The 27,503-nt window shown below is 36.1% G+C and overlaps 2 protein-coding genes across 2 annotated transcripts; one reads left to right on the forward strand and one right to left on the reverse strand.

Moving 5' to 3' along the window:
• Positions 1-1,616: 1,616 nt before the first annotated feature.
• LOC121424653 lies at positions 1,617-13,179 on the reverse strand. Its single transcript, XM_041620390.1, has 3 exons — positions 12,960-13,179; positions 8,750-8,863; positions 1,617-2,272 (listed from the first exon to the last, which is right to left on the reverse strand). Exons 1-3 carry the CDS (start codon positions 13,063-13,065, stop codon positions 2,130-2,132), a joined length of 363 nt encoding a protein of 120 aa, XP_041476324.1. The 5' UTR covers positions 13,066-13,179; the 3' UTR covers positions 1,617-2,129.
• Positions 13,180-13,485: 306 nt separating this feature from the next.
• LOC121425417 (TATA box-binding protein-associated factor RNA polymerase I subunit B-like) lies at positions 13,486-23,047 on the forward strand. The gene is made up of 5 exons (XM_041621463.1): positions 13,486-13,653; positions 16,044-16,161; positions 17,963-18,084; positions 20,681-20,792; positions 22,912-23,047. The coding sequence occupies exons 1-5, from the start codon at positions 13,519-13,521 to the stop codon at positions 23,028-23,030; spliced, it is 606 nt and encodes a 201-aa protein (XP_041477397.1). The 5' UTR covers positions 13,486-13,518; the 3' UTR covers positions 23,031-23,047.
• Positions 23,048-27,503: the final 4,456 nt, after the last annotated feature.

Consider the following 27,503-nt stretch of genomic DNA (forward strand, 5'->3'; position numbering starts at 1 on the left):
TTCCTTGTATACCAGTAGCTTGTCACATATAGCCAACATCATGATGTACAGGAAAACCACGGTAGAATATTATTTCCATTTCCGTACACTACAGTAGGTGGTTTCAGACCGCCTCGAAGTTCGCCAGTTCCAGGTATTCTCTGATCGGGAAATTTACCCCGATCAGAAAATACCAGGTATTTTGGTAATGTGAAAGCGAACTATGCGTAATTTCCCCGAAAGAAAATACCCGCTAAATAGTAGGTACTTGACGAAATTACGAGAACTTTCGTGGGGATTTTTCCAAGGTCGCAGGTATTTTGGCGATGTGAAAGCAAATTACGGGAACTTTTAGCCCAGCGTGTCGTTGGGCGCGGCGGCGTGGGTGGCTGCTGGGCTAGTGATTTTGAATCTCGCACCTTGCCTGCTTATCAGACCATACTGCGCATGCTCGTAACTTCGGGAACTTATCCCGAAGGATGTGTTTCGGGGCGGTGTGAATGCAGGAATAATTAACGGGTATTCTTTAGCCTTAAAAAGTTCTCGTAATTTAACGGGGATTCTTGTGATCGAGGCGGTTTGAAACCACCTAGTGCGTATAAAAAAAGGACAGTTTTGAAAAGTCTATCAAAATTTTGTTTGAATTTGTTTGAATTTTGTTTTAACCCCTGACAAAAACATTTCGTGTTCGCTCAAGCATGAACGAAACTTATTTTTTATGGCAATTGAAAGTTAAGATATCAGAGCATCTATTAACCTCAAAATATAGACATCATAATTTGAAACAAAATTTCGAAAGACTTCAAAACTGTCCCTTTTTTTATAGGTACTGTATTTTTGGTTTACTCGGTAGAGTGTGGTGCAAAAAAAAGGTAAATTATGACTGACTGCCAAACACAAAGAAATTAAGAAGCTGTGGTGGCTACTTTACCCAACTGCTTAGAAATCATGAATGCTAATTAGTACGCAATGAAGGTACTGATGATTTGAGGTCCTATCCAAGGGACTTCATAGGGATTCAATGCATTTCCAAGGGACACTAGAACATCAACTTAGCTTTAACATTAGAGTGTTTATAAATATCTTTGTACCACTAATCAGCAACATTATACAAATAGCGAATAGGCATGAGTGCGATGGTGCGAGATTTCGCATGAGGTGAAAGAAAGATGCTCTATTCAACGAGGCGTTAGCCGAGTTGAATAGAGCATCTTTCTTTCACCGAATGCGAAATCTTGCACCATTGCACGAATAAGAATATTCGCTATTTGTGTTGTACAACGCCTCGGAATCTAGCGAAAAATATGAAAAAAGAAGAGTTTTTCCCTCCAGTAATCTATGAATAGGGAGCAAAATATTGAAAGCGAAAAGCAAAATCCCACAAACCGGGCCCACAAGCGACAAGCGCACATGATCTTGGACAACATTGCGCATTTAGCCAGCGGGCTATACGCGCATTGTAGTATCTTTTCCTTATTCAATGAAATCGCATTGTGACGTCACCCCCTAAAGCCGTGCAATGGTACATTTTGGACGGTACATATGGGATGGTACGTCTTGTGTGCAACGGTACGAATGTGTGACATTCAGCCTCGCATTTGATCGCGTACAACAAGCTAAGTAGGCGTTGTACAATACAGCTCTGCCACATCTGATTCAATTTCTAACAAAATGTACTCTCCTTTTTTTCTCTCTCACAATCAAAGAATATTTGAGATAATATATGAAGAATTTTACTAACCAGCTAAGTAAATACATGAGGATGACAGTCTTTTTCATCCTCATTGCATCCTAAATTGCATGTTTTCGTGCAAACATCTGTTTAAGAGTTGCCTCAAGAGTACCACAAAACAATACTCAACATTATTAGGAAATCAATATTCTACATAAAGCAGAATACTACTTGCATTTTCTACATAAGTGTTCGTTGTGCAAATGGAATAAATCATGGCCGTATGCAGCAGGGGGCAGGGGGGAGTTGCCCCCAGAAATTTTGGAAACATACATTTTTTTTACTGAAAATTTTCACAAAATAAAAAAAATGGATGAACGAAATCCTTCAATTTCAGTTTATGAAATGCAAATGCACCCTCACTATCATTTTTTTAACTTTACGCATCCTGCTCCCCCCCCCCAAAAAAAAGCAACAATCACCCAGTAATTATTTCCCTCATTGTTATAAACTTATGAAATCCTACCTTCGATGCAATTTTCTCTGCTTCTTGCCTGCATTGTTGTTCTATATCTAGCTTGGTCTGGACATCCACAAACTCTTGTACCACCTGACCAGATACTAGAAGGTGAAGAAAACAAGTAAATAATTCTGAAGTTAATTAACAAGATAGCAAGAAAGTAAATAAAATACAAAACAAGTATAACAAGATTTATCAAGAAAACAACTAAAAAGGTAAGAAGATAAATATATAAGTTTGAAAAGAATTTTGCAAACAAATTATAAAAGTGAACAAATTATGAAAACATGTAAGAAAGTTACTATTAAAATTATAAACAGATAAATACTAAAAAATAAATAATAAAAAATAAATTGTTGCTTAAGTGATATCTTAGTTTGAATAAAAATTAGATTGCAAATCAACAACAAAAAACAAACAACTGTGATTTATGACAGAATTGCAGGTAAAAATACCAAATGGTAACGAATACTCATTAATAACCAGTGTACCAATCCTATATGAGTAGGATACACACTGAGAGGTCCACCTGCATGCTGTTGTTAGGTTACAAATAATTTTAAATACCAATTCACATGCAAGACTGGTAACCCTTTCTTGTGCTAAATGGTACCTCCCTCACTGACTAAGCACCTAAGAAAATGTTCCAGACGTGCGTAAAGTCATGTGTACTATTAGAAACACCCATCTATAAATGAAGATTGCTTTATGTCTCCTTTCTAAAGTTGACTTGATGTAACACATAATCAATACAGTAATGAACAATATTTCTGAAATAATAAACAAATACTAATCATCATCTCCTACTCATCCAATCATCCGATATAATAATAATATTCCGCATTTATATAGCGCTTAATACATCGGAACGAGGTCTCTAAGCAGACATATTATTACCCTGGTCATCGGATCTTTGCACGCCCGCATACAATGTATGCACCTTCTCCACTCCCTGGGGAGCATTCCAACAAGAGTTCCAAGACTCAACTGCTAGGCATACTACATATAGGCTTTCACATCCTACCGGGTATCCATTTAACACCTGGGTGGAGAGTTCCAAAGTGTGGATTAACGCCTTGCCAAAGGACGCTAGGCCATGGTGGGATTCGAACACACAACCCTCTGATTACAAGGCGAGAGTCAGAACAGCTACACCACGACGCTTCCATATTGTGCATACATATTTATCTTCAATATACAATCAAATAGTCACACTTATGAAAGTCAATCCTATTCTCATTAAAAAATAGCAAATAATAAGGAACATAAACTAAAACATGACAAAATTTAGGCCTACACCTTTGTTGAACAAATCATGGAGTGAAACAAGATCAATATTTGGTGCCAGGTCCCTGCTCAAAAAAAGGGGGATTTCCCCTAAATCAGCCAACTCGAATGTTTACCATCTTTCTCAGCATATACATATGCACACAACAAGGATATGGACCATTGAGAATGTCTACTAGATCAATACATAGACCTATCACGATGGTCTGCAGAACAATGGCTATATAGACAAAATGTCTGGCTCTGCCCAATAATGGTTCATAGATAAATATATCCTTCTATGAGTTCTAGCGCTGTTTTTCCCCCTCAAAGTTAAATCATATACTCCCTTTTTCTCTCTTTATCAAACAGAACAGTGTTTTCACTGGTTCCTAGATAAATACCAGTATATCCTCTGAGTTTTTTTTCAAAGTTTGGTCCTGTATGCTCCCTTTTTCTCTCTTTATTAAAAAGATCATATATGGTTTTACTTTTGTTACAGGATTTTCTGCATTTATTGGAATAAAAACAAATTTACAATGCTTGAGACAATCATAATATAGCATAAAGTACATAACCAATTAAAATCTTATATGTAGTGACTGGAGAAAGACAAAAATACAATATAGAAAAAATATATTAAGTAAAATGCAGAGGCAAACTATATAAGCAAATATATGCTTGAAGCATAGCAGCCAAAAATTGGAGACAGCTCAAACATGAAGAAATAACTAATGGCTGACACTTGAAATATTCAAGGATGTAAATGTGTAAGAACTGTTTTCAATCATTGCCTAACGATCATTCATGATTTTATTTACTATTATATACATGTCATACATGTATATCATGAACAATGCAAGCTTTTTAATTTGCTTTAGCACAAGAGAAGTGAACGCAAGATATATCATATTACATAATTACATAGAGCAGAATTTTAAAAGGATTTCAGGATACAATATTTGCTTCCAGCGATCTAGTATATGTGCAATCAATAAATTGTAAGATTTGCTTTAAAATGGGAATTTGTATAAAGGGAAAAAATTAACATTTCTGAAAGTTGGTAATAATATCATACAGAATCAACAGGTAGGAAGGACATTTTTGTAAGATTGGAATCTTCACCAAATTATAGGACAGGCACACAAGAATACCCATTCTTATGTATCAGTTTATCAATCATACATGTTTGCCTGTCGAGCAGTTTTGTTTGTTTTTATCATTAATTAGTTGACTTTATAAATAACTGTGAATCAGAGAAATACCAATGATAATCTTAAACTGATTCTGAAGGTAAATTTCCAATTAGTCTATTGCCAACTTGTCCACTCATCACACGGTCTACCTTCATTTTGTCTAATACCATTCCATTCGTCTAACAGGCATTTGGTCCAGTAACCATTTGATCCAATCATAACTTCATCTAATCACCCGTTCCTAAATGACCATTTCATCTCATAATCAGTTGGTCTAATATGGTATGTAAATACCCATTTTATATTCATTCATTTCACCGAATTAACACTTAGTGCAATTAGACCAAATAGTATCGTCTAAATAGCTATTTGACCAACTGGTTATTATATGAAATGGTGAGTGGACGATATGGCAATTAGACCATGTGGATAGTGGACTAACTGATGGTAGACCAAATGATAGAAGACGAGTCGGTAATCAGACGAAATGGCATTAGAGCAATTGAATATAAACTATTCTGAACATACAAACCTATTATTGCCTTCGTACAGGATACCAGTCATGTAAAGGAACCCCATATTAAAGTGCCTCGTTGTTGTGAATGGAGGAATTACCGTTACTAATTCAAGTAACATATTAACAAATTTATCTGTCACTTTAATATACAAAGTAAACAAAAAATATATGCATATTAAGATGAGATACTGGGAATATTTTTTTAATCTTTCAGTTTCACCAACAAAGTTGTGCCATTTCACTTTTTGTAGTTAACATAGGACTATAGCCCTAATTTGGAAACCAACAATTTGATTTTTTAATTATTTTTGAATTCATTAAACTCAATAGTTTGTGAGAAATAGCAGAATTTTATTTTGAGTTGATTAGATTTGTTGTGGCTGATAGATTGATTAACAGACTACCTGACAGATCAATTACATATAACTAGTAGGTTGATTGATTAATTAATTGATTGAGAGTTGGTTGATTTATTGGTTGACATGATTGATGCAATAGACTGACTGACTGACAGACAGACTGAGTGACTGGGACTGACTAGTCGGTGCTGCACCATCCCGAGTTTGCTCAATCTCGAGATTTTAGCCCGATCGGCCCTCTTCGCGATTAATCTCGAGATTCAAGAAACCCCGTCTCCACCATCGCACGAAGAGCGATTCTTGCTCGAGCGAGGCAACAAGCCCGATATTCCGAGCATGCGCACTTTCGATCTTGGAGTTTCAACGGCCCGCGCTTTTGAATAACTTCCCGCGATATGCAATCAAGTCCATGTACTCTTTCGCCGAATTCGACCGTTGTTATGCAACAATCCTCTCAGCTCAGCCGCGCTATAATTATAAGCGAGTGAAGTATTCTTCGTTTAATATGATGGCGGACTCCGAGGCAACGACAGAGGGGGAGAGTGAGAGAGGGGAGGAAAGACATGAAAGAAATGCTATTTGCTCACATTTTGCGAAGGAATAAGACGACAATGCTGTCAGTATTGTTATTGACTATGACCATCGTCGATAATGAGCGCCTCCCCCATCGGTCTGGTCTCTCCCAAAATCCATTCACGGGGGGCTTGACACCATCGGTGCTGATTGGGGAATTGATGAACGCTATGATAAAGTTGACTTTCGCATGCGTTCGGTATAATCGCTGTTTATGTTTTACCAAGGCGGAAATGGAACGCGAATTGCATTATGGACTGAAGGTCATGAATAAATTAACCCGAGTCCAAACCCGAGTGCGTCTGCACCTACGAATTAGCGCGATAATTCGTAAATAGCGCGCTATTTTGCAAATAAACCCGAGTTGACTTGGGATTGCAATCTCGAGATTAATCCTACGAACTAGCGCGATAATTGCGTCTGCATTACAAACAATCTCGAGATTTTTCAGATCGGGATAATTTGCCGGATCAGAAATAGCGCGCTAATTTGAAAACTCGGGATGGTGCAGACGGCCCTACTGACTCACTGACTCACTCACTGACTGACTGACTCATTCATTCATTGATAGATTGATTGATTAAGAAAATAATCAATTGGTTAAATGACTGACATCATTCCATGTCATTTAAATAGAGGTAAATATTTCAAATCGATCTGCAATGCCTGGAAGAATATATGGAACAATAAGGAACTTCTCCCCAATCCCTTTGTGTTTGATTCAGGATAATTCCTTTGTAAAATGAAGGAAAATACAACATCATCATTAAGACATCAACTTGAAGTGAGTGTTTTTGAAAGGTCACAAGGAATCAATTAATAGGCCTAACTATGTGCTGCAATATTATCCTTGGCATTATGGTTCATGGATAGGCTGCCAATATACAAATATTTATCTGGGCTCTGTTTCATGATCTTCATCACACTAGTTTTCAAGTTAAAGAAAGTGATAGCTATCATAAACTGCTCCTGAAATAATGGCATTTGATTAAATGTATGAAAATTGGTCACATATAGTTTGTCACAGAAATCTAGAATACTATGTGTTATAAAAGCAATGTATCCAAACATTGTCAAAATAACCATACAGGTGTACATGTACAATATTATATGACATCTCAGCACCAATGCTGTTTTACCGCAGTACTTTGTAATCATATCTCCACCGGCAATTATGCCCTAAATAAAAGGGATTTGAAATTAATCCTATTAGGCTGTGGTTGATTAGCAGTTAACTAAGCACGTGATTGGAATTCAAATCTTTAAGATTTAAAAAGTTTGAGGAAGACTGAATGTAGACCCTTCCATCGGCAATATGACCACGATCTGTGATGTCGCACACATACAAATTCCCCATTACTTCACTTTCATTTTGATATACTCTTTTATCTAGTCTCTTGCAAGATTGGAATATCATTTTTAATTACTAAAACTTATGCTCATCTTATTCCTTGATTATTCTGCTTTCACTCACGCTAATTTGCTTCAAGGTTTTCATTCTCCTTTATGACTGCACCTGGTGGGGGTTTCATAAAGCTGTTTGGAAGTTAAGAGCAACTTTAAGAAGGACAGGTGATCCTTTCTTGTGGAAAATGGTATATTCATTTGCGATGGTTAAACGCATAAGAAATGTTCACCAGTCATTCTTTAAAGGTAAATGCTAGTTTTGGTAACGATATCAAAATGAGTTCGTACAGAATCCAATGAAATGACCACCAAAGTGTCTGTTTGTATAAATAAAACGCATGTGCCAAAGGACTCTGGAAGAAATTGTGTAATTGCTGAGAAATCAGCAAATAAGCACAGGATTCAGGTAGAGCATCGGGCCCGACGCTCTAAGCAATAATTATACATGATTATATTATACATGATTTAAAACAATTTATGCTTCATTTTAATATCAAAGATTAAAGGGATGCTCTGGGCTGAAATTATTTATATCTAAATAAATGTAGTAAAATTCACAGAGCAAAATGCCAAAATTTTTATCAAAATCGCATAACAAATAACAAAGTTATTGAATTATAAAATTTAGCAAAATTTTGTGAAACCAGTTATATGCATGTCATCATGAATATTCATTAGATGGGCTGATGATGTCACATCCCCACTTTCCCTTTTCTCATGTTATTACATGAAATCATAATTGTTTCATTATTTCATACATGTGTTAATAATACGTCTCCCTTATAATGAAATAAATATCTAATGCACTAAATCAGTTGTCAATCCATTTTTTTTTAGTTTTTTGAGGAATAAATTGAATAAACCCAATATGATAAATTGAATAAACCCAATATGATAAAATACAAAAGAACAAGTGGGATATGACTTCATCATTTTGCTCATTGAATATTCATGAAGACATGCCTAGAACTCTTTCACCGGAAAATGCAAAATTTGAAAATGTCATAACTTTGTTATTCCTTGTCCGATTTTGATCAAATTTTCAGTGTTTTGTTTGTCTGATTTTTCTTTATATGTTCAAATCATTTTAAGTTCAGCTTAGATTATCCCTTTAAATATAAAAATATAACCTTTGTTCTCCTAAATTTATTACACTTGTTAAGCTGTCATATCTACTGTAAAATTAACATAGTAATGTATAAACATTTCAAACAGCATTTCAACAGGTAGTAAATGGGTAAGGATTGATGAATAACTAACCTGACTCGAGCTTGGTTAGGATTTGTTTAGTTTGCTCAAGTTCCTCTACTAGTTGCTTGGTTTGTTCTTCCTTCTTACTGAATTGCCGCTGAAGTTCCTTATGTTCTGCAATGGCTGTAAAAACAAAGAAAACATGATTTTTTTTTAAAGACTGAATATTCAGTCATTCCTTTAAAATGCAAGTTTTTTATGTTCTGCAATGGAATGGATTAGGCAATATATTCTTCAAGAGAGAATGCTCATTAATTCCTTCAGTTTTAGACCCGTATTCTGAACTCAGGTTTAAATTAAACCTCGGTTTAAAGTTGTGGTTTTAACTATGGAGAGCCAATTGCAGCACAAATCCCTAACAACACACATTCAGTTTATTAACTCATATGACACTCAAATTGTTCATAATTGTTTGGGAATCCGATCGATAACTGAAGTATTTTTATTCAAAATGAAAGCAAAAGAAATATTCAATATAAACAGAATTTTTTAACTTTTGGCTCCCATAATTTCAGAACATATTTAGACTGTGGTCTAAGTTAAACCTGACTTCAGAATACGGGCCTTAGTGTCTTCTGGTCTCATAACAATACAATACAATTATTTTATTTATCATTACTAAACAGTTTATGATGAAGTGATCACCACATGTGCTGTCAAATCGAATCTTTTGACAAGACTTTGAATTAACCCCAAGTTCAGAATATAGGCCAATGGGTTAATGCTATCTGTAACAACAAACAAAACAAGAATTTGTAGACAAAATAATGATATGAATCCTTTGAAATTTGAATTCTTTATCCTATGAAATTCCTGTAACAACAAACTTTTTACTGTAGAGCCTTGAAAGTTATCCAAATACTCATTATTCCAAAATTTCCATTCTATCTTCTTGTATGTAATTCCTTCAAAAGTTTTATTGTATATATATATATATTAATTGTTACGTAACAACTAGATAATTACAAACAAGCGTTACTATGTATGTTTCTGTGAAGGGCGCGCATCCTCAGCCAGTCATCATAACAACATCTGTCTGAGGATGCGCTCTCTGATTGATAACACACATTGTATATACTCCTGAAGAAGACGGAGGTCCGTCAAAAATTCGAGTAAATAAAAACTATATTGGCATTGAAAGCATTACCTTTTATCTTCAGCATATTTTGTATATATATATATATATATATATATATATATATATTCATAAATGTTCTTCAATAGTAATATAATTGTCTGATAGTTCTGACTCCTTATACAGGAATTCTCTTTAAGTTCTTCATTCTACAATGGCTGTATACTGTTTTTCAAATCACCAAAGAATGAGTTTTAGTTTGTCAGTTGTTTCTCATTAAACAAATACTTTGCACTACTTCAGATGGTAATAGATTCTTAAACAAAACAAACATCAATCCCTTAAATATAGGACTAATTTGTGTGATCGTCGGCAACCTCTATGTGTACATTTATGGCTCATTGCATTCTGTGACTATTGTTATAAATGTAATTACAGATGTAATTACACGGATGTATGATTAGTGATGAACACAACTGAGGCATGATTGTGTTCAAAGAGGATTTCCTTTTATAAACAATTTTCCCTTATTCACATGTTATTTTTCTAAACGCTGAAAACTGAAACTAAACTGACCATTAACATTTCATTGTTATTAAAAACAAGTGACAGCATTGAAGGTCTATGGGAAATATTTCAAATTATGTGCACAAAGCAGTAGAAACGAGAGTGAAATTCAATATCAATTTAAAGATAAAAGTGATATTAAATACCTCAATGGTTTACAACTAGATGGGTAATTACAAGTACTTCGGCCTCCCACCTCAACTCTTGGGTTAGGTGACACAGAGTGTAGTCACTGATCATTGGGATGATTTTTATAATTGATCGCATAGGACATAATATGAATCAATTACAAAACTCAACAATACGATCAACTACTAAGCTTTGTTTGGAGAGGGCCAGATTATGAAGCAGGCATTAATGTGAAAGCTATCAAAAACACTATACCACCTACTATTCTTTTGTAGTATAATTAGTCATCATCAAGTGTATAGGTTCTCTAATACCATGACATTTAATTATAAATATCATGTCGGAGTTGCTAATCCTAAGTAATATACTATTTTTATACTAGTGTAGATGATTATTCTACAAGACAAGGAAGTATTTTGTTCCTTATTCTCAGTGATAATTTATAAGTGTGTCTACTTAAGACAATGCTTGATAGCAACCCTTCCCCTTATCTCTCAACTGCTTCCCGCTCCTCCCCCCTCTCTCTCTCTCTCTATTTGCCTGCATCACTGCACTTCCTCTCCTCTTTTTCTCCCTTCTCCCCCTGGCTCACTCAGTGGCATAATAAGCAAAAAATTTTGAGGGGGCTAGGTATAGCGTATCAGGCAAAATTCAATCCAAAAAATTGCAAGCAGGCTAACATTTTGACACGTTCTATTACAAAACTCAAATTTGAGATAGATTTTGACATAACATTCGGAAAATAATATATTTCACTCTTCTCTCTTTCCCTTTTTCTTTTGGTCGTGAAAATTTGGGGGTCCATAGCCTGGAACCCCCCCCCCCCCATCTGTACACCATTGGGTTCTCTTGGCCTGGGGAGCAATTACTTTATATTAATAATATTGCGCAGACATTTATTCCAACTGGTGAAGAGCAGCTGCTTGAAGCATGTCCATGTATCTTATATGGTGTGGTTTGGTTATGACTAGTGTTCTACTAATTAACTTTTTATATATTGCAATTGAGCTTTTTATCATTTATGGGTATTTCATTGTTTGTTACTCATACAAGTAACATTAAACCTGTGGACAAAATCTGTTATTTTCTTACCCAAGGAATCACAACAATTCATATTACCATTGCAAGGACATTATGTATTGTATCAATGCTGTTGGACCATACAATCTAAATAACAAATTTGGTGCCTACTGTATATATCCAGGTATTCCTTGCTCACTGAGCCTGGGAAGTGTAGGTTTGTGAATAGCTTGGTCATACTCATAAACGTCCCACCATGGTTGGGCGAGTTCATTTAGGCAGACGAGCAGACTGAATATGACACATCTTATGTACTCAGTGCCAGTAGCACAATACATCCAACTCCACCCCTCCCTCTCTCCCCTTGTCCTTACCTACAGAACCTCCCCCTCCCCCAGCCTTCCCAAGCCCCCCCCCAAAAAAAAATAATAATAATAATCCTGCATCATGCAGCCACTACAATTCACACTTCCATACGACAGAGAGAACAAACATATTCCATTGATCATTACTCCACTGTAAGAAAGGAATACATCTCAGGGGCAACAGCTAGCCGGGCCAGGGGAGTGGGGCAGGGGGGAGGGGCTTCAGCCAAAACAATAAAATATCATATCTTTGTCATTTCTTATTCATTTTCAGTATTTTGTTGTCAGATTTTACTCTATCTGTTACAGATGTATCACTCAGCCTAGCTGGAGACCAGGAGTACAAGATATTAATGGAAGCCTGTGATACCAGCTGATGACTCTAGAAGATCTTGATGTGTTTTTTTTCTCTCATTTTATTTCATTATCAACAATGAAATAAATATATAAATTTACAGTTAATGTACAAAATACATGAAAAAGCAGATCTACATCAGATGCTGTAGGCATACTAATTTTAAAGCTGAAGTTGCCAACCCAAAATGAAAATAAAATCTTCATTACCATCAAGATCACAAGTGAAAGACATCAACATCATTATCTTAATTATTCATTTAAATCAAATTCACCATCATACCCTCTTCTGTACAATGGACCTCCTCCTTCCCTTAATCATGGTTATGAAGATGAAGTGTGAGTGTAATTCTGATATCAATGTATCAACTTCCAGTAACACTGCATTACCAAGTTTCGATAATCATCCTTTTAATTTCAGATCTTACCTAAGTCTGAGCAAGGTGGCAGAATGGCAATGGAATAAATTAAGAATCTAATCATTAAAATAAACAAAAGTCAAAACACACAATTTCTTAATCACGCACTAATTAGTTACACTAGGTTTTAAAAAGTCCAAGCATGCAGCTGCAAGGACCACCATGTGAATACGCGGAAGCTATTTATTCCGGGGAACCACCGGGAGCCAACCCTGTTGGGAGTGGTAGAAGGCCCAGATTGGTAGCATGACGCATTAACCTCCCTTGGCCTAGTATACAAATTAGATTACCTTTCTTTGCGACTTCTTTGATCTCTCTAACATCTTTAGCAGAATGAGGAGGGTGGCTTTCATCCAAAGACTGTTTCCGAACAGGTGGAGTTGGTTTTTTAGACATGGCGACAATCAGCTGGTATAAAAATCTTCAAAATGCGGAAGTTCACCTTAATAATTCCACAGCCCAATTTACAGACCTGTGCCTCGGATTGATCAAAGAGATTGGTGTGATATGTATTGCGGCTCGCTGAGCTGCATTGATAAATCAAAAGACCAACCATAACAAACACTAGTTGCAGAACTTTGCGAAAGTCTTGGTTTGGCGACTAGTTCATTTTATGATAGGGATATGATTCCGCAGCTTATTAGTACATAATTATGTAAAATGATATTCCAAAGTATTCAAATTTTTAAATCATAAAAAGTATTACAAATAATATACAATCAAATATCAAGGAAAAAAGGGTCTTATCATAATTCATAAATTAATTTTGTCCCTCACACTTAACATCCCCATCTGAAATAGAGTCTTCCACACGTGGAGCTAGCTAGCTAGCAAGTGAGCTAATCGAGAATGGTGGCGATCAACTGTCGCGGTCGTGAAAATCCAGAAAAAAAGATGTCTTTCTGTGGAACTTGTCGGGAGACTGTTCAATTTTACGAAAGTGATGGGCTCTTTTACTGTAGTCAATGTGATGGCCAGTCTGAGGTAACTATTAAGCTTGTTATTATTGGTTTAAATGCATATTTCAGATCCTTGGTAGGGGACCAGAAATTTGGAGAGTAGCATCGGGACGGAAGTGTAATACCGCCCCGAAACTCAGGGGCTGATAATGGCATATTCCGCTGAGGAGTTTTATACTAACTCGCTACGGCTGAGCTGTCAGTGATACTGAGTGTGACGTGTTTGTGTAGCTCATGGAGCTTCCCCTAGTTGTAACTTATGTGTTTTATGTTGTAGCTAGGAACATAACACAACACAAAACATTGTACAATTTGTACTTGCATGCCAAGGCCAGGGTGGTATTATGGAACACTGTCATAAATTTTGTCATTTCCCTCCGAGATGTGTCAACGCTATTGATTGTCTCAAATCTGAACATTGTCTTTTCCTTGTCATATCTCTTTATGTTCCCGCCCATCTTTTTGGAAGCAAACCAATCAACATCATTGTTAGTTCCCACACGGAGCCCTTCTAACCAATAGGAAGGCCTTGTAGCAGGTAGGGCGTATCCCCAATACATGTTCAGTACTTAGGCCTTAGCTGGCATTGCGCAACTACGAGTATTACTTAAAGGACAAGTCCACCCAAAGTAAAAGTTGATTTGAATATAAAAAGAAATATCCAATGAGTAAAACATTGAAAATTCCATCAAAATTGCATGTAAAATAAGAAAGTTATGACATTTTAAAGTTTTGCTTAATTTCACAAAATAGTTGTATGCACATCCTGGTCAGTATGCAAATGAGGAGACTGATGACATCATCCACTCACTGTGTCTTTAGTATTTTATTGTATGAAATGTGAAATATTCAAATTTTCTCATTGTCAAGTGAAACAAAGATTAATTCCTCCCTGAACACCTGGAATTAGCATTATTCTAATACTATATGGTTCAGTCCAGTTGGCTCTAATTGTCAAATCTGTAAAAAATGAAATATTGTATTATTCAAACAATAAAAAACAAAAGAAATAGTGAGTGAGGGACATCATCGATTTTGTCATGTGCATGTCACTGAGTTGTGCATATATAACTGTTTTATGGAAAAGAAGCGAAACTTTGAAATATCATAATTTTCTTTTTTTACATCCAATTTTGATGAAATTTTCAGCATTATGCTAATTTAATTTTTCTCTATTTATTCAAATTGACATTTTCCTGGGGTGGACTTGACCTTTAATTACAAAGAGAGACAGGGAGCTGTGAAGGATTTTAGAAGAGAATATAGAAAAAAAAGAAAACAGGAAAAAAATGAGGAATCACTATGTAGGGAATAGGCCTAGCTAATCTAGCATGAAAAAAATATTTTTGATGAGTGAAACTAATACCACAATATGATATTACCGGTATGTGTTTGACATTAGTCAACAGGGTAACAAAATAAAAAGATATGACAAAATTCATGACTGCTATCCCCCTGTCATAGATTTTATGTCATAGCTTTTGCTTTATGTATTTGGATCAGATTTATGGTGTGTGCTTATGAGAAGAGACAAAATTTATGATAAAGTTATGGCATCCACCAGAATACCGATTCTGTCATATCTCTAGGAAAAGACAAAATATGGAGAAAAGACAATGTTCAGAATACCACCCCAGGAACACAAGTAATTTACCATGGAATTACTGTAATAGTAAATTTTGCTGGGATTATTTATGTAATCTGTACTCTTACATTTGGCTTTCCATACTTTATTGTTTACATTCAACTTGTTTGTTTCCATTCAAACTCATTTCATCCTTCTTTCTATCCTCACAATCCACATGCATTGTCATGGTCTCATCTTTCATTCCATCTCCACAATACATCTCACATAGCAACACAGGTTCATTGCATTTCATGCTTTCATTCAGTTTCCCCTCAGTCATGCTTCCTGGTTTTCATTAGCTTTCCACTCCACATGGTCTTATTGTTTAATTCTCATTAGGATTCAGTTTAACTCATGATCACCCTTCCCTATTCTCTGGTTTGTTCTTATTGTTAAATAGGGTTAGTTCATTTTATAGTTCATACCATTTTCCTTGTATTTGATTGGTTGTTTTCTGATTGATTATCCAATGTGGGTACATTGGCAGAACTTCCCAGAAGATTAGATTGGAAAGTAAAGTCAGTGCTGATCTGGACTTCATCGTGTTAAGTTCTAATTTATTCTGCGTTCACCCTATCTTCAGTTTAATAATTTTAGTTAATTCAAGTAAGGAGAGCTTTGGAGATTGAATTTTACAGGAGAGCATATAGGAGACTGAAGTGCAAGAGTTTATGATTTTGGAATGTACAAATGGTCATGTTTCATTAGTCCTCAGACTTTTTGTTTGATTACTTTTAAAAAAGCATCAAACCAAATTTTATTTTAACTTGTTCTCCTGATGTCATCAGACCATGCAGGTGATGGAGTATTCTCATTTTGAGAGTCAACCAAGCCAGAGTAGTTACACTATGAGGGCAAGAACCATCAAAAGATCAACAGCTTCTAAAACCAAGGTTCCCAAGCCAGGTGAGACCAGCAGAGGTGCCAACTAGCCAGGCTGCTTCTTGAGAGTAAAAATCATTTACTGACGTAGGCTTACTCTCAATGAAGCCAGGTCTTCTCATTGACCTACACGAAGGACGCCAAAATCCGAAACTTTCATCCCCAAGATTTCTATGATTTAGGACTTGATCTTTTAGAAGGAAAGTAGAAATCTCGGGAGTGAAAGTTTCAGGTTTTGCCATCCTTCGTGTTGGTCAATGAGAAGGAAGACCTGGCTCCATTGAGAGTAAGCCTACGTCAGTAATTCATTTTTACTCTCAAGAAGCCGCCTGGCTAGTGCCAACCCTGGGGGGGCACTCAAATTGGGGGTCTAAGGAACTGACTACAAGGGTGAAATACGGGGTCTTGGGAACTAAAAATGTACCTGGCCGTGTGAAAAACAGGGTCTATGGAACTAAATCAAATCAAACAGGGCGGGGAAATGAGGTCATGGGAACGGCACATTGTACCGTAACGACTGCGATCGTGCGAGCTCTATAGCTTGCTTTGTATTGTAGCTGAGGACTCTTGACTTGATGGAGCTGTGCGTGTACATGTAGCTTGCTCTCCGAGATCCGGGGTAATGTAGATTTTCACGGCTCGCGGTGGACAATTTTGGCAGGGCTTGGGAACGGAGGTGTTTCGTAACAGGGGTCTTGGGAGCTGGTTGGGGTGGCTTATGAACGGAACTTTTGTAAAATGTAGATGCTAGTGTACTGAAATTTAGGTCTGAAAAGGGGGGTCTTCAAAGCAGCATGTCCCCGTACCACCAATATATGTGAGTGTTCATGAAACTGGACATAAGGGTAATCAAGTATTACTGAACATTCTGCTTTGGTTTCATGTCACATGACCAAGGTCAAAGGACATTTAGGGTCAATGAACTTAGACCATGTTTGGGGGAATCAATATTGAAATCTTAACCTAAGGTTAAGTTTATAAAAAGTCAGCATAACTTAGAAAGTATGTGGATCTAGCTCATGAAACTTGGACATAAGGGTAATCAAGTACATGTATTACTGAACATCCTGCCTTGGTTTCAGGTCACATAACCAAGGTCAAAGGTCATTTAGGGTCAATGAACTTAGACCATGTTGGGAAAATTATTTTCAAAATCTTAACCGGAGGTTAAGTGCTGTATCAAATTGTGTAATGCAGGCAAGACCGCAGTGGCATTCCACTTGTTTGATTTTCCAGGTCTATTTTTCGCATTTTTGGGGTGAAATCACCCCCAGCTCTTGTGTAATTTTCCCCCATCACGTACATGTAACATATATTTGTTCTCCTCAGTCTTGTCCTCTATTAAGGAAAGATTTGTTTTTATCATTGTGGGGGGCTACTTTTCACAACTTACTCCATAAATCTGCTACATTGGAGAAGCTTTAACATGTACAATGAATGGGGATTTTCCAGGGCCCCAATCTTTCAAAGAGTTACGATTGATTCAATCAACCTCAACTTTATGGAAATCCATCAATATCATATTTTTTTCCAGAGGAAATTTGCTCGATGTCCTTTGTAAACAAAGAGAAGCACATTGAATTTTCGATAAAACGATAGATGTATAAACATACATCATATCTAGAAAATATTTTGAGCAAACAAGCATCTAAGATGTTGGCGGTGCTGGCTTTCCACAGTTGTGGTCGATCGGATCAATGGCAACTCTTTGTAAGAGGGGGCCCAGGGTTCTGTTTGAGTTTCCAGGGCACTTTTGAGCATTTCAAGGTTGATATCGCCCCGAGCCCCGATGTGATTTTTTCCCCCTGCGTTTTGTTCTTGTTAGATGAAACACCAGATGAACCTGGAGAAGAAGATGACACCTGGTCATTTGCTGAGGTCTTCCAGCTAATCCTCAAGAAACAAGTCGATGCCCTCATAAAACTGGGTATCACAATTAAACTCAAGGTGAGTGCTAAAACAGGATGTTTAAAAAAAAAGATTTGGCCCACAAAGCTCCTAGATACTCCAGAAATAAGATTCTTCATTCTAAATCTAGGAGGAGAGAATACATTATTCATGATAGAAGAAAAAGAAAAAAAGAAATGAATGAAAATGTTTTCATTTCTTTTTAATAATTGTAATTATTGGATGGAATTAATGGATGTGGTACATTTTATTTGTTTCTGTGTTCAATATTTAAACACGGTGAAAAAAAATATAATGATACAGAAAAAAATGCATTAGCACACAGGCCTTAAATTTCTATATTTTCAGGGTAAGGCCACGTTTGTGCAAATGTTTTATTAATGGCAAGTCCAAGATGATATCCTCTGAAATGTCAAAAATTCATCTTGACAAACCACGTAGCCTTTTATGTAACCCAGGGCTCGACATTAGCAGTGGCCCGGGGCAACCTAAAATGAGAGTGGGGCCACCAAATTCTGTAAAAGCCTGCAATTGGTGGCCCAGTCAGGCTACCAAAGTTTTTGATAAATTGTAATGTTTTCTATTGTTTTAGGGCCACTAAATTTGCCTTTCAGGCCACCAAGAATATGAAATTGATGAGTTTGGTGGACCGATCCGGCCAACAAGAAAAAAAAGTTAGTGTTGGTCCTTGATATAACCAAATTACCTTTTCTATATCCGTTTTTGCAATACTCTCACTTTGAAAGAAAAATCTTTATTTTTATCTCAATTATTCCTAATGCTAACAAGGATTTCAAATAAATGTGTAAACACACCTGAAAGCATTGAACTTTGTGAGCACATCAAAATTAGTTGAGCATGTTAAATATTTTTTCAAGAGAGAATGATGGTTAAATGCTCGACCAACAACGAAACATAAATATGACTATGGATTGTATTACACTGTTGTTTTCTTTTATCTCTAATTAGGTGGTCTGTCTTTGACAGATCACCTATTAATTTCGTCAGAATTTTCTTTTTATTTTTATTCTTTTTAATGGCAAGGTTTTTGTCGCCAAGTTATCTCGAGTTCGACAAAATCAATTTCATTGAAGTTTATACCATTCATAGGGTCTCTCATGGAAACGTCAAAATTTGCTTTTCGATGTCATCAGGTCATGATGACGTCATCTAGGCGCCATTTTGTAAAATCACATTATCAATCATATCTCCATTATCAATTATCAAAAATTAATAATATTTACATCACATCAATTTCAGGTCAAGAATCATCAGGTCATGTAATCAAAGGTAACCTGGAGGTCATGCACGCGCGCAAATTTAAAAATGCTCAAAATAACTTTTTGACCAAACTAGAGTACGTTTTAGGTCATTCTAAGCATTTCAAAAATTTGCGCGCGCACACGTATGCGCGCGCGTTTCCGCGCGTAATGCCATAACGCAGTGCAAAAACACCGTTTTTTTTACATCATTGCATTGATAATATAATTATGGGAAATTTGATACCCAAGTTTGCTCTCTATGACCAATAATAATGAAATTAACACCCGTTAAAATTTGCAGCACGTGTGCGCGCAAGCTCTCACTTTAGGCCATATATGTGCAAAAACATGCCTATTGAAAATTCACTGTAGCTCTTTAAATAGTCCATTGACCCCCAATTTTTTTTTCATATATCGATAGAGTATGAGTTGTAGATTTGATTTCATGTCATCAATGTCCCTAAATTATATCATGACGTCATCAAAATGGCACCTAAACTAAAAATTTCATTTTTTCAAAAATGACGTCATAACATTTATGCAAATTTGGTTGTAACTTCTCGAATATAGATTGGTTTTCGCCCAGATTTCGATATGTTGTAGTTTAGAATGTACTCTTTCTCGTTAGTTAACATGAATTTTCTTTAAGAGAAACGCATCATAAAACAGCGATAAAAAGAGGCATGTCATTTTTCCTCATTTTGCGTGTAATCTCTATGGGACATGACTTTTTCCCAAAACTAGATTCGACATTCCTCTATTTCGTGAGCCATATCTCCATTTTTTCTTGTCAGTTTTCCCTGAGCTTTTAATATGTTGTAGCTGAGATTCTAAGCTTTCGGAAATGTGCCCTCCATTTTTTGATCAGATGCCGGGATCATGCCCGTATTTCGCTTGCAAAATTGGAATTGTAATTCTCAAAATTGCTTACGTGTATTCTCTATGGGGAATATCGTGGCTCAATGGATAACGCATTTGACTTGCTTTCTAAAGGGCGCAGGTTCGAGTCCTGGGGTAAGCAAGATTTTTTTTTCCATTTTTTTTCTTTTTACCACCTCGTACATGATCCCTTATGATAATTTAAAGGTACAAAAGTTAAAATTTAGCAACATAAAACAGATTATAATTACTTTTTTCATATCACATGTATTGTCATACATCAAAGAGACCCTTTTACAGTGCTTTATCATCTCCCGTCTTTCACAAGCATTCTATCCATAATCAACATTCAGTTGTCATCATGAAGATCACATTGATCTGCATGAACATGGTAATAGTGATCATGATGGCAATAATAAAGACAGACCACCTAATTCGTCCGCATGACGAATTAAAATCTAGTGCTATATTTCATTTTCATTTTTAATACACAGGAAGCGGTGGAGGTGATGTGGTTTCGATATCTTCGAAATTCAAAATGGGCTTTTGTCCCGAAACAATCGAACCGACTGCAAGTGAAAGGCAAGAATGGGAAATCCAGGAAAAGTAAGTCTTCTTTTATAATAAAGATTGTGAACAGTGCCTAAAATTATTCAAGAGGACAACCCCAGGAATTTACAGGACATTTCCAAAACTTTATTTTGGCTCTGAAATTCAGATGAATTTCTATAGTTGAAAGTCATAAATAAGTTGCATAGAAAAAAAATTGGCCCAAAATGTCTTCTTACACTAGAATTCATACCATACAACATTCTAGATATATGGGACTATATAGGCCTTTACACTTTAGTTGAAAACTGTTGTACCTTTTGTGTATGTTTCAATTAGATAATCTGAAGGCCATGATGTCACACTTTATTGGAATAAGTCTCAAAATAAGTTGCCAAAATGATGGAAAAATCTATAAAAGGATATTGATGCATCTAAAAATTGGATCCAATCTTAGACCAACAATGTCTATGTGTAATAAATCTTGGAATTGCCTATCAATGTGTTAATAGAATTATTTCCTTCCTAGGAATGATAACGTGCCACACATTTTCCGTTCAAAGGCACTGGAGCATTTAGACTTCCAGCTCAAGGAGAAGTCCAGCATGACATCAAGATGATAATTAATCAGAAAATTGAGAGAAACTTTAAATGAGGGTTCAATGAAAATCTATAAAAAAAAAATACTAAAGAGTTTTTGATCTCTGTCATCATATACAAGCGCTTATCCCATATCCCATAAAGTGACACTATTTTCAGTAAATTGAAAATCAGTTTACCTGTTCATTTGATAATCTGACGTTTTATTCCCTTTCATATTCATTGTATTGATTGCATATGAACTTCAAATAAGAAAGAAAAAAGAAAATCGCAGAATTGTTAATTGTATATACGTGAAATACGTGTATATGTACAAGATTCAAAATGGTTTGGTCTCGGTTAAATAGAAACTTATTTTCCACTGGCATTTCAAATCAAAACTTTCAGAACTGTATCATTAAAATTAACATTATTATACTGACAAGGTCCCCTCCCACCCCTGGTTGATTGAAAATATTAAAATTAATCATAGCAAGTGATAATCATTGAAATTTTATGTCATTATTGTCGTTATCAGCATTTGCTTTCCATTCTCAATATTATTGCTTAAAGGGGAATGAAACCTTTGGAACAAATAGGCTTGTGTAGAAACAGAAAAATCAAAGAATAAGAATAAAGAAAGTTTGAGAAAAATCGGACAAATAATGAGAAAGTTATGAGCATTTGAATATTGCAATCACTAATGCTATGGAGATCCTCCCATTGGCAATGCGACAAGGATGTGTGATGTCACTGATGAACAACTTTCCCTTTGGTGGACTATAAAATACCCTCAAAATGTCTCTTTGCTTTTTCTTACGATGATACAAACTCTTTATCCATTATGTATTCTTAAAAAATATGTATTACATGCCCTCATGTAGAAAGAACACATTATCTATGGATAGATGTGATAAAAGAGGCAATTCAAGTGAAATATATACTAAAGTAATGGGGAGAGTTGTTCATCAGTGACATCACACATCTTTGTCGCATTGCCAATTTGCTATCTCCATAGCAATAGTGATCGCAATATTCAAATGCTCATAACTTTCTCATTATTTGTCCGATTTTTCTCAAACTTTTGTTGATCTGTTTCTTTGATTTTTCTGTTTTCACACAAGCTATCTTGTTCCATTGGTTTCATTCTCCTTTAAATTTTATTGCTGCTATTGGGGGAGTTACAAAAAAATGTGTGCAGTCGATTACAAATTTTGATGCAAATTTACAAGTTTCGATGCAAATTTACAAGTGATGGATCAACCATCAATTTTAACTAAAGCAATAGGATTTTATATTTGTTGATGCAAGAAGCAGACCATCAATCGATTGTAAATTTGCAACAAAATTCATGACCTTCAATTGATATTGCGGAAAGAGTTGCGTTTAAACGCAAGTCAAAAAATCAATCGCAAGTCCAAATTGCGCGCTGTTGATTGGTTGAAAATGAAGTTGCGCGCGATTTTTAGAGATGCGTTTGATTGAAACTCTTTCTGCAACGGCCCCAGATATCAATTTCATGTTCCTTGCAACATCCCACAAACCTTCAACATGTTATTATTTATCTATTGTTTCATCATTGTTTTGTTTTCTTTAGAGAAACATTCAACCTTGAACGAGGATGAACAGGAAGAAGTGGACATGGTATGTACTATGTATATCAGGGCCCTGTTGTACAAAGAGTCACGACTGATCCGATCAATCGTAACTCTATGAAAATCCATTTGTGTCATAATTTTTTTCTAAGAATAATTTGCACAATGTCCTTTTTATGCAAAGAGAAGCGCAGTGAATTTTCAAGAAAACAATGATTGGGTGAATATACATCATAGCTAGAAAATATTTTGAACAAACATGCATAATAGATGTTGACGTTGCTGGCCGTCCATAGTGGCGAATGATCGGATCAATCGTAACTCTTTGTACAACAGAGCCCTGGTCGATTCCTTGACCGTCTTTCATATGATTTTCCCTACAAGCACAGCTCTTAGTGCGAAATATGTCCGCTCAATATTGCATATTTGACATTTCATTGTTGTCACATGAAATTTCTCAGCTAGGTGAAATATGGGCACAACTCGATCTCGTGGTTCTGACTCGCCTTTCAAACAGAGGGTCGTGGGTTCGAATCCAAGCCATGGAATGCTTTCCTTCAGCAAGAAATTTATCCACACTGTGCTGTACTCGACCCAGGTGGGGTGAATGGGTACCCGGCAGGATTAATTCCTTGAATGCACCGAGCGCTGGTGATTGTAGCTCTAGCTAAAGCTGGAGTAATAATAGCAACGCTTTGTATCCTCCGGCAAAAAGCGCTTTTTGAAAAAAACTGTGATTATTATATTATTCCCATTGAATAGTATTCAAATAATACTCCAATATTTTGGCCAACATATGAGGGGAAGGGAGGGGGGCATGTTTAATATCAATTGATAATATTTTCCATTTTTGGGGTTGGATATCAGTAAGAGGGATAAATGTCGTATCTCACATATGTCACTTTTTTTTAACAAGGTTCATATAATCTGAAACAAAAAAAATTGTTTTGATATCATGAGGGGTTATACATCATCTGCGAAATATGATAATAATAAGAATAGCAACAATAGCATGACAACAATGTCATATTTACCCAGGGTAGCCACTTCTGTTCTGAAAATGTCTTCCCAGTGGACCCTACTTATCATGATAATGTTGTTATTACCCTCGCTTTAGCAGGGCTTCCTAGGCAATCGAGCAGTCAAGGAATTTTTTCCTAACAGGTACTCATTCACCTCACCTGGGTTGAGTGCAGCATCATCTTTCATCTCAATAGTATGATAAAATCATTCAACCAATGTGAGGTACTCCTGTGACTCGCAGTTCGTATTAGATCAAATCATTCATAGCTATCTGGGAATGGTAACTAATATAATTGCCTCCATTAAAGCATTGGTAGAGAACAGTGTGAACATACATGTACATACACACCAGTAGCAATGGAAACAAATGTTTACATTTTCAGCATCGCATTATATTAGTAAAGAAATAGACCAGGGGAAATAATTTTAAACTGGACTTTTTTTGGGGGGGATTGGATTGGTGCTGATTTTTTACCTGACTGCTAAGAAAGCATGAATGCTTGTAAGCAAGCAACCAGAAGACCGACGACTTAAGGTCCTCTCCAAAGGACCTGGTACAGAGGATTAATGCCTTACCAAAGGGCACTAGCCCACCAATTGGGAATCGAACCCTGGTCACCGGAATACGAATCCCCCGCTCTACCGACTGAGCTATCGCGCCTCCTTGTGACATGGGCCATGATGTTGCCGAGCTCTGAGTCCCACTATGTCTGACTGGGGCTGTAATCTTTGTGGCAGGAAGTCGTTCCGATTATTCTCATTATTGGTTACCAACGAGCTGGCCTGGCTCCAGGTCAGCCATTTATGTATTCCTTAGGATGGAGAGGCCCTCAAATTGATCTCATTACCTGTATTGCTAATGAATGCGATTTACCACTTAGAGCTAGCCACTGAATGAGAGTTCCGTCCACGTATATATGTGGACGTTGTTCACAACAAGTATTCAGTGTGGGTTTATTGTACTGATATTCCTCCCTAGAGTGTAAATTTTACTTTTTATTTCCCAGACAGAGTGATATATTCCCTCCTAAGGAATTATATTTTGCTTGAAGCATGCAGCACTGAGGGAATATATTCTCTTGAGGGGAAATATAGCTTTGGAGGAGAGTTGAAATGTTATTAATTTAAAAAAGATGGCCAGGCAATATCTGTTATTTCAGATAGTAGATTCACCATTTGAGTCTGCATTTATTATGTCGATTTAAGATAAACCAGGGGGGTGTGATTCACAAACATTTAGGTACGACTTAGGTCACCTTTTAAATTAAGATGCATATATGAAGTGCAACGCGCAAACTTATTGATCAGTACGCAGTAATACGCTTCCTCTTGGCATGATCTGACCAGTGCAGACATTCCTTTTATACCGTACGCAACTAGACATTTAAGTGGGACTCTTAAGTCATACTTAAATCTTTGTGAAACATCTCCCTGGTGGGTGTTTCATAGAGCTGTTTGTTAGATACAAATGACTTTAATAATGCACGACTGGAGATCCTTTCTTGCGCCATGTGATATCCCTATGTAATTGATTTATGACCTAAGAACATGTTCCAGTCGTGTGTAAGTTTACAAAGAGCTTTATGAAACACCCACCTGCGCTGCTTGCTGCAGGTCTTTAATATTCACCTACGTCAAAATAGAAAAATACAACAAATTACTGGGGGTATGCATACTTCAATTAAACTACCTGAGTACATTACTTATTAAGCGTCGAGTGACCTCACCTTATATTTCAGTTGCTGGACAGTTTCATGAAACTTGTAACAATAACAAATTGGCTAAAACAGTTTAAAGCTACTGAAATCCTATAATTTCATGGGGCGATAGCAAACTTGTTATTGAAACTGTGCATCTGTAATGTTAGCAAGTCTTCATGAAACCTTGTGGGTGTTTCATAAAGCTGTTCATAAATTAAGAGCGACTTTAAGAAGGACCGGTGAAACTTTCTTACATGCTAAATAATCACCAGTGAACATTTAATGGTGAATATCATTTACCACAAGAAAGGATCACCAGTTGTTCTTAAAGGGATGGTCCGAGCTGAATGTATTTATAGCTTACTAAATAGAAAAGAATTCACTGAGCAAAATGCCAAAAATTTCATCAAAATCGAATAACAAAGTTATTGACTTTTAAAGTTTAGCAATATTTTGTGAAAACAGTCATGAATATTCATTAGGTGGGCTGATGATGTCACATCTCCACTTGTTCTTTTGTATTTTATAATATGAAATTAGGTTTATTCAAACTTTTTCCTCCAAGAAATAGAAAAATGGGATTGACAACTGATTTATTGCTGCAACTTATTTTATTATGAGGAAGACGTATTATTCACACAAGTATGAAATAATGAAAAAATATGATTTTATGTATAAAATGGAAAGTGGAGATGTGACATCATCAGCCCACCTAATGAATATTCATGATGACTGTTTTCACAAAATATTGCTAAACTTCAAACTTCAATAACTTTATTATTTGTTATCCGATTTTGATGAAATTTTCTGCATTTAGCTCAGTGAATTCTACTCTATGTATGTAGATATAAATATTTTCAGACCGGACCAACCCTTTGAAATCATTTTTAACTTTCGATCTTGTGGCTTAATGAATCTGCCCCTGACCCAGATCGAGTGAGTGGCTTACCTTCCATGCCTCCATGAATGAATGCAGATGGATAAAATCCTTTCCTCCAAAGATTTGAATGGTAGTTTGGGATTTCCTGTTGCATAGACATGATGGCAATAACTCTCAGATCAATGGATAAATTTGAAATAAGAGCACACAGTTTCTCAAGGTTTGACCCCTTTACAGGGTAAGGTTCTTCTGTTCCTTATATCAAATAAGATCTTTATGCAAGTATGTGTTGGTTCATTCTCTGTATTGTATCAGGTTTTCAGTACTATCCAGGCTGTATAGATCTAATGATGCCAAGAAACTGCTGATCAAATATATCAATTTCCAGTGAGGATGTCCGTCCATTGAGTGTCCATGATCATGCTTGTTTGCATCTCCTAAAGTTTTTCTCTCCTAACCTGTTTTCTCCTACTGGAAAATCCATTGGAGTCACAGAACTTGGTGATCATTTTAATTTTAGTCGACGGTTCTAATTTGTGAGAAATATTTTCCTACATGTACTTTCAAACATCTGACGACCATAAATTGCTGCTCTGCTAGATTTATTCAATACAAATGTTGTAGCATGTGAAGAGTTAAGCTTCTGAGGTCCATGTTGTTTATCAATATTTACTGGTATCATCTGTAGGCATATAAATCTAGTGAATGTAAAGTATATAAATCTGACTTTCTTTTCACTTTTGGTTTGAGCAGATCAGATGTCGATGATCTAGTGTCTGCAACTGTTCTATATCTATTTTTAAGCCTATCCACTTTTGATATCAAGACCCCTTTCCATTTCTGTTACTGCATTGAAATGTGACTTTTTGGCAAACTCCTTGTCAGGTTGTTGTCAGGAAACAAGTCAATTATCCAGTTCTTGCCATGGTGCCTCTATTTGAAACTTCTCATCTCCTTGTTTCAAGTATTATCTTTCCTTTTTGAGTCAGGT

The sequence above is a fragment of the Lytechinus variegatus genome, chromosome 12 (assembly GCF_018143015.1).
Source record: "Lytechinus variegatus isolate NC3 chromosome 12, Lvar_3.0, whole genome shotgun sequence".
Taxonomy (NCBI): domain Eukaryota; kingdom Metazoa; phylum Echinodermata; class Echinoidea; order Temnopleuroida; family Toxopneustidae; genus Lytechinus; species Lytechinus variegatus.

What these genes read in the sequence shown, in the direction of transcription:
- LOC121424653 (XM_041620390.1), bottom strand. Translation starts at nt 13,065, where the DNA reads ATGTCTAAAAAACCAACTCCACCTGTTCGGAAACAGTCTTTGGATGAA. An exon ending in CAAAGAAGTCGCAAAGAAAG is followed by an intron (nt 8,864 to 12,959) that starts GTAATCTAATTT and finishes TTGTTTTTACAG; the next exon opens with CCATTGCAGAACATAAGGAA. An exon ending in CCTAACCAAGCTCGAGTCAG is followed by an intron (nt 2,273 to 8,749) that starts GTTAGTTATTCA and finishes TTCACCTTCTAG; the next exon opens with TATCTGGTCAGGTGGTACAA.
- LOC121425417 (XM_041621463.1), top strand. Translation starts at nt 13,519, where the DNA reads ATGGTGGCGATCAACTGTCGCGGTCGTGAAAATCCAGAAAAAAAGATG. An exon ending in AATGTGATGGCCAGTCTGAG is followed by an intron (nt 13,654 to 16,043) that starts GTAACTATTAAG and finishes TGATGTCATCAG; the next exon opens with ACCATGCAGGTGATGGAGTA. An exon ending in GTATCACAATTAAACTCAAG is followed by an intron (nt 18,085 to 20,680) that starts GTGAGTGCTAAA and finishes TTTAATACACAG; the next exon opens with GAAGCGGTGGAGGTGATGTG.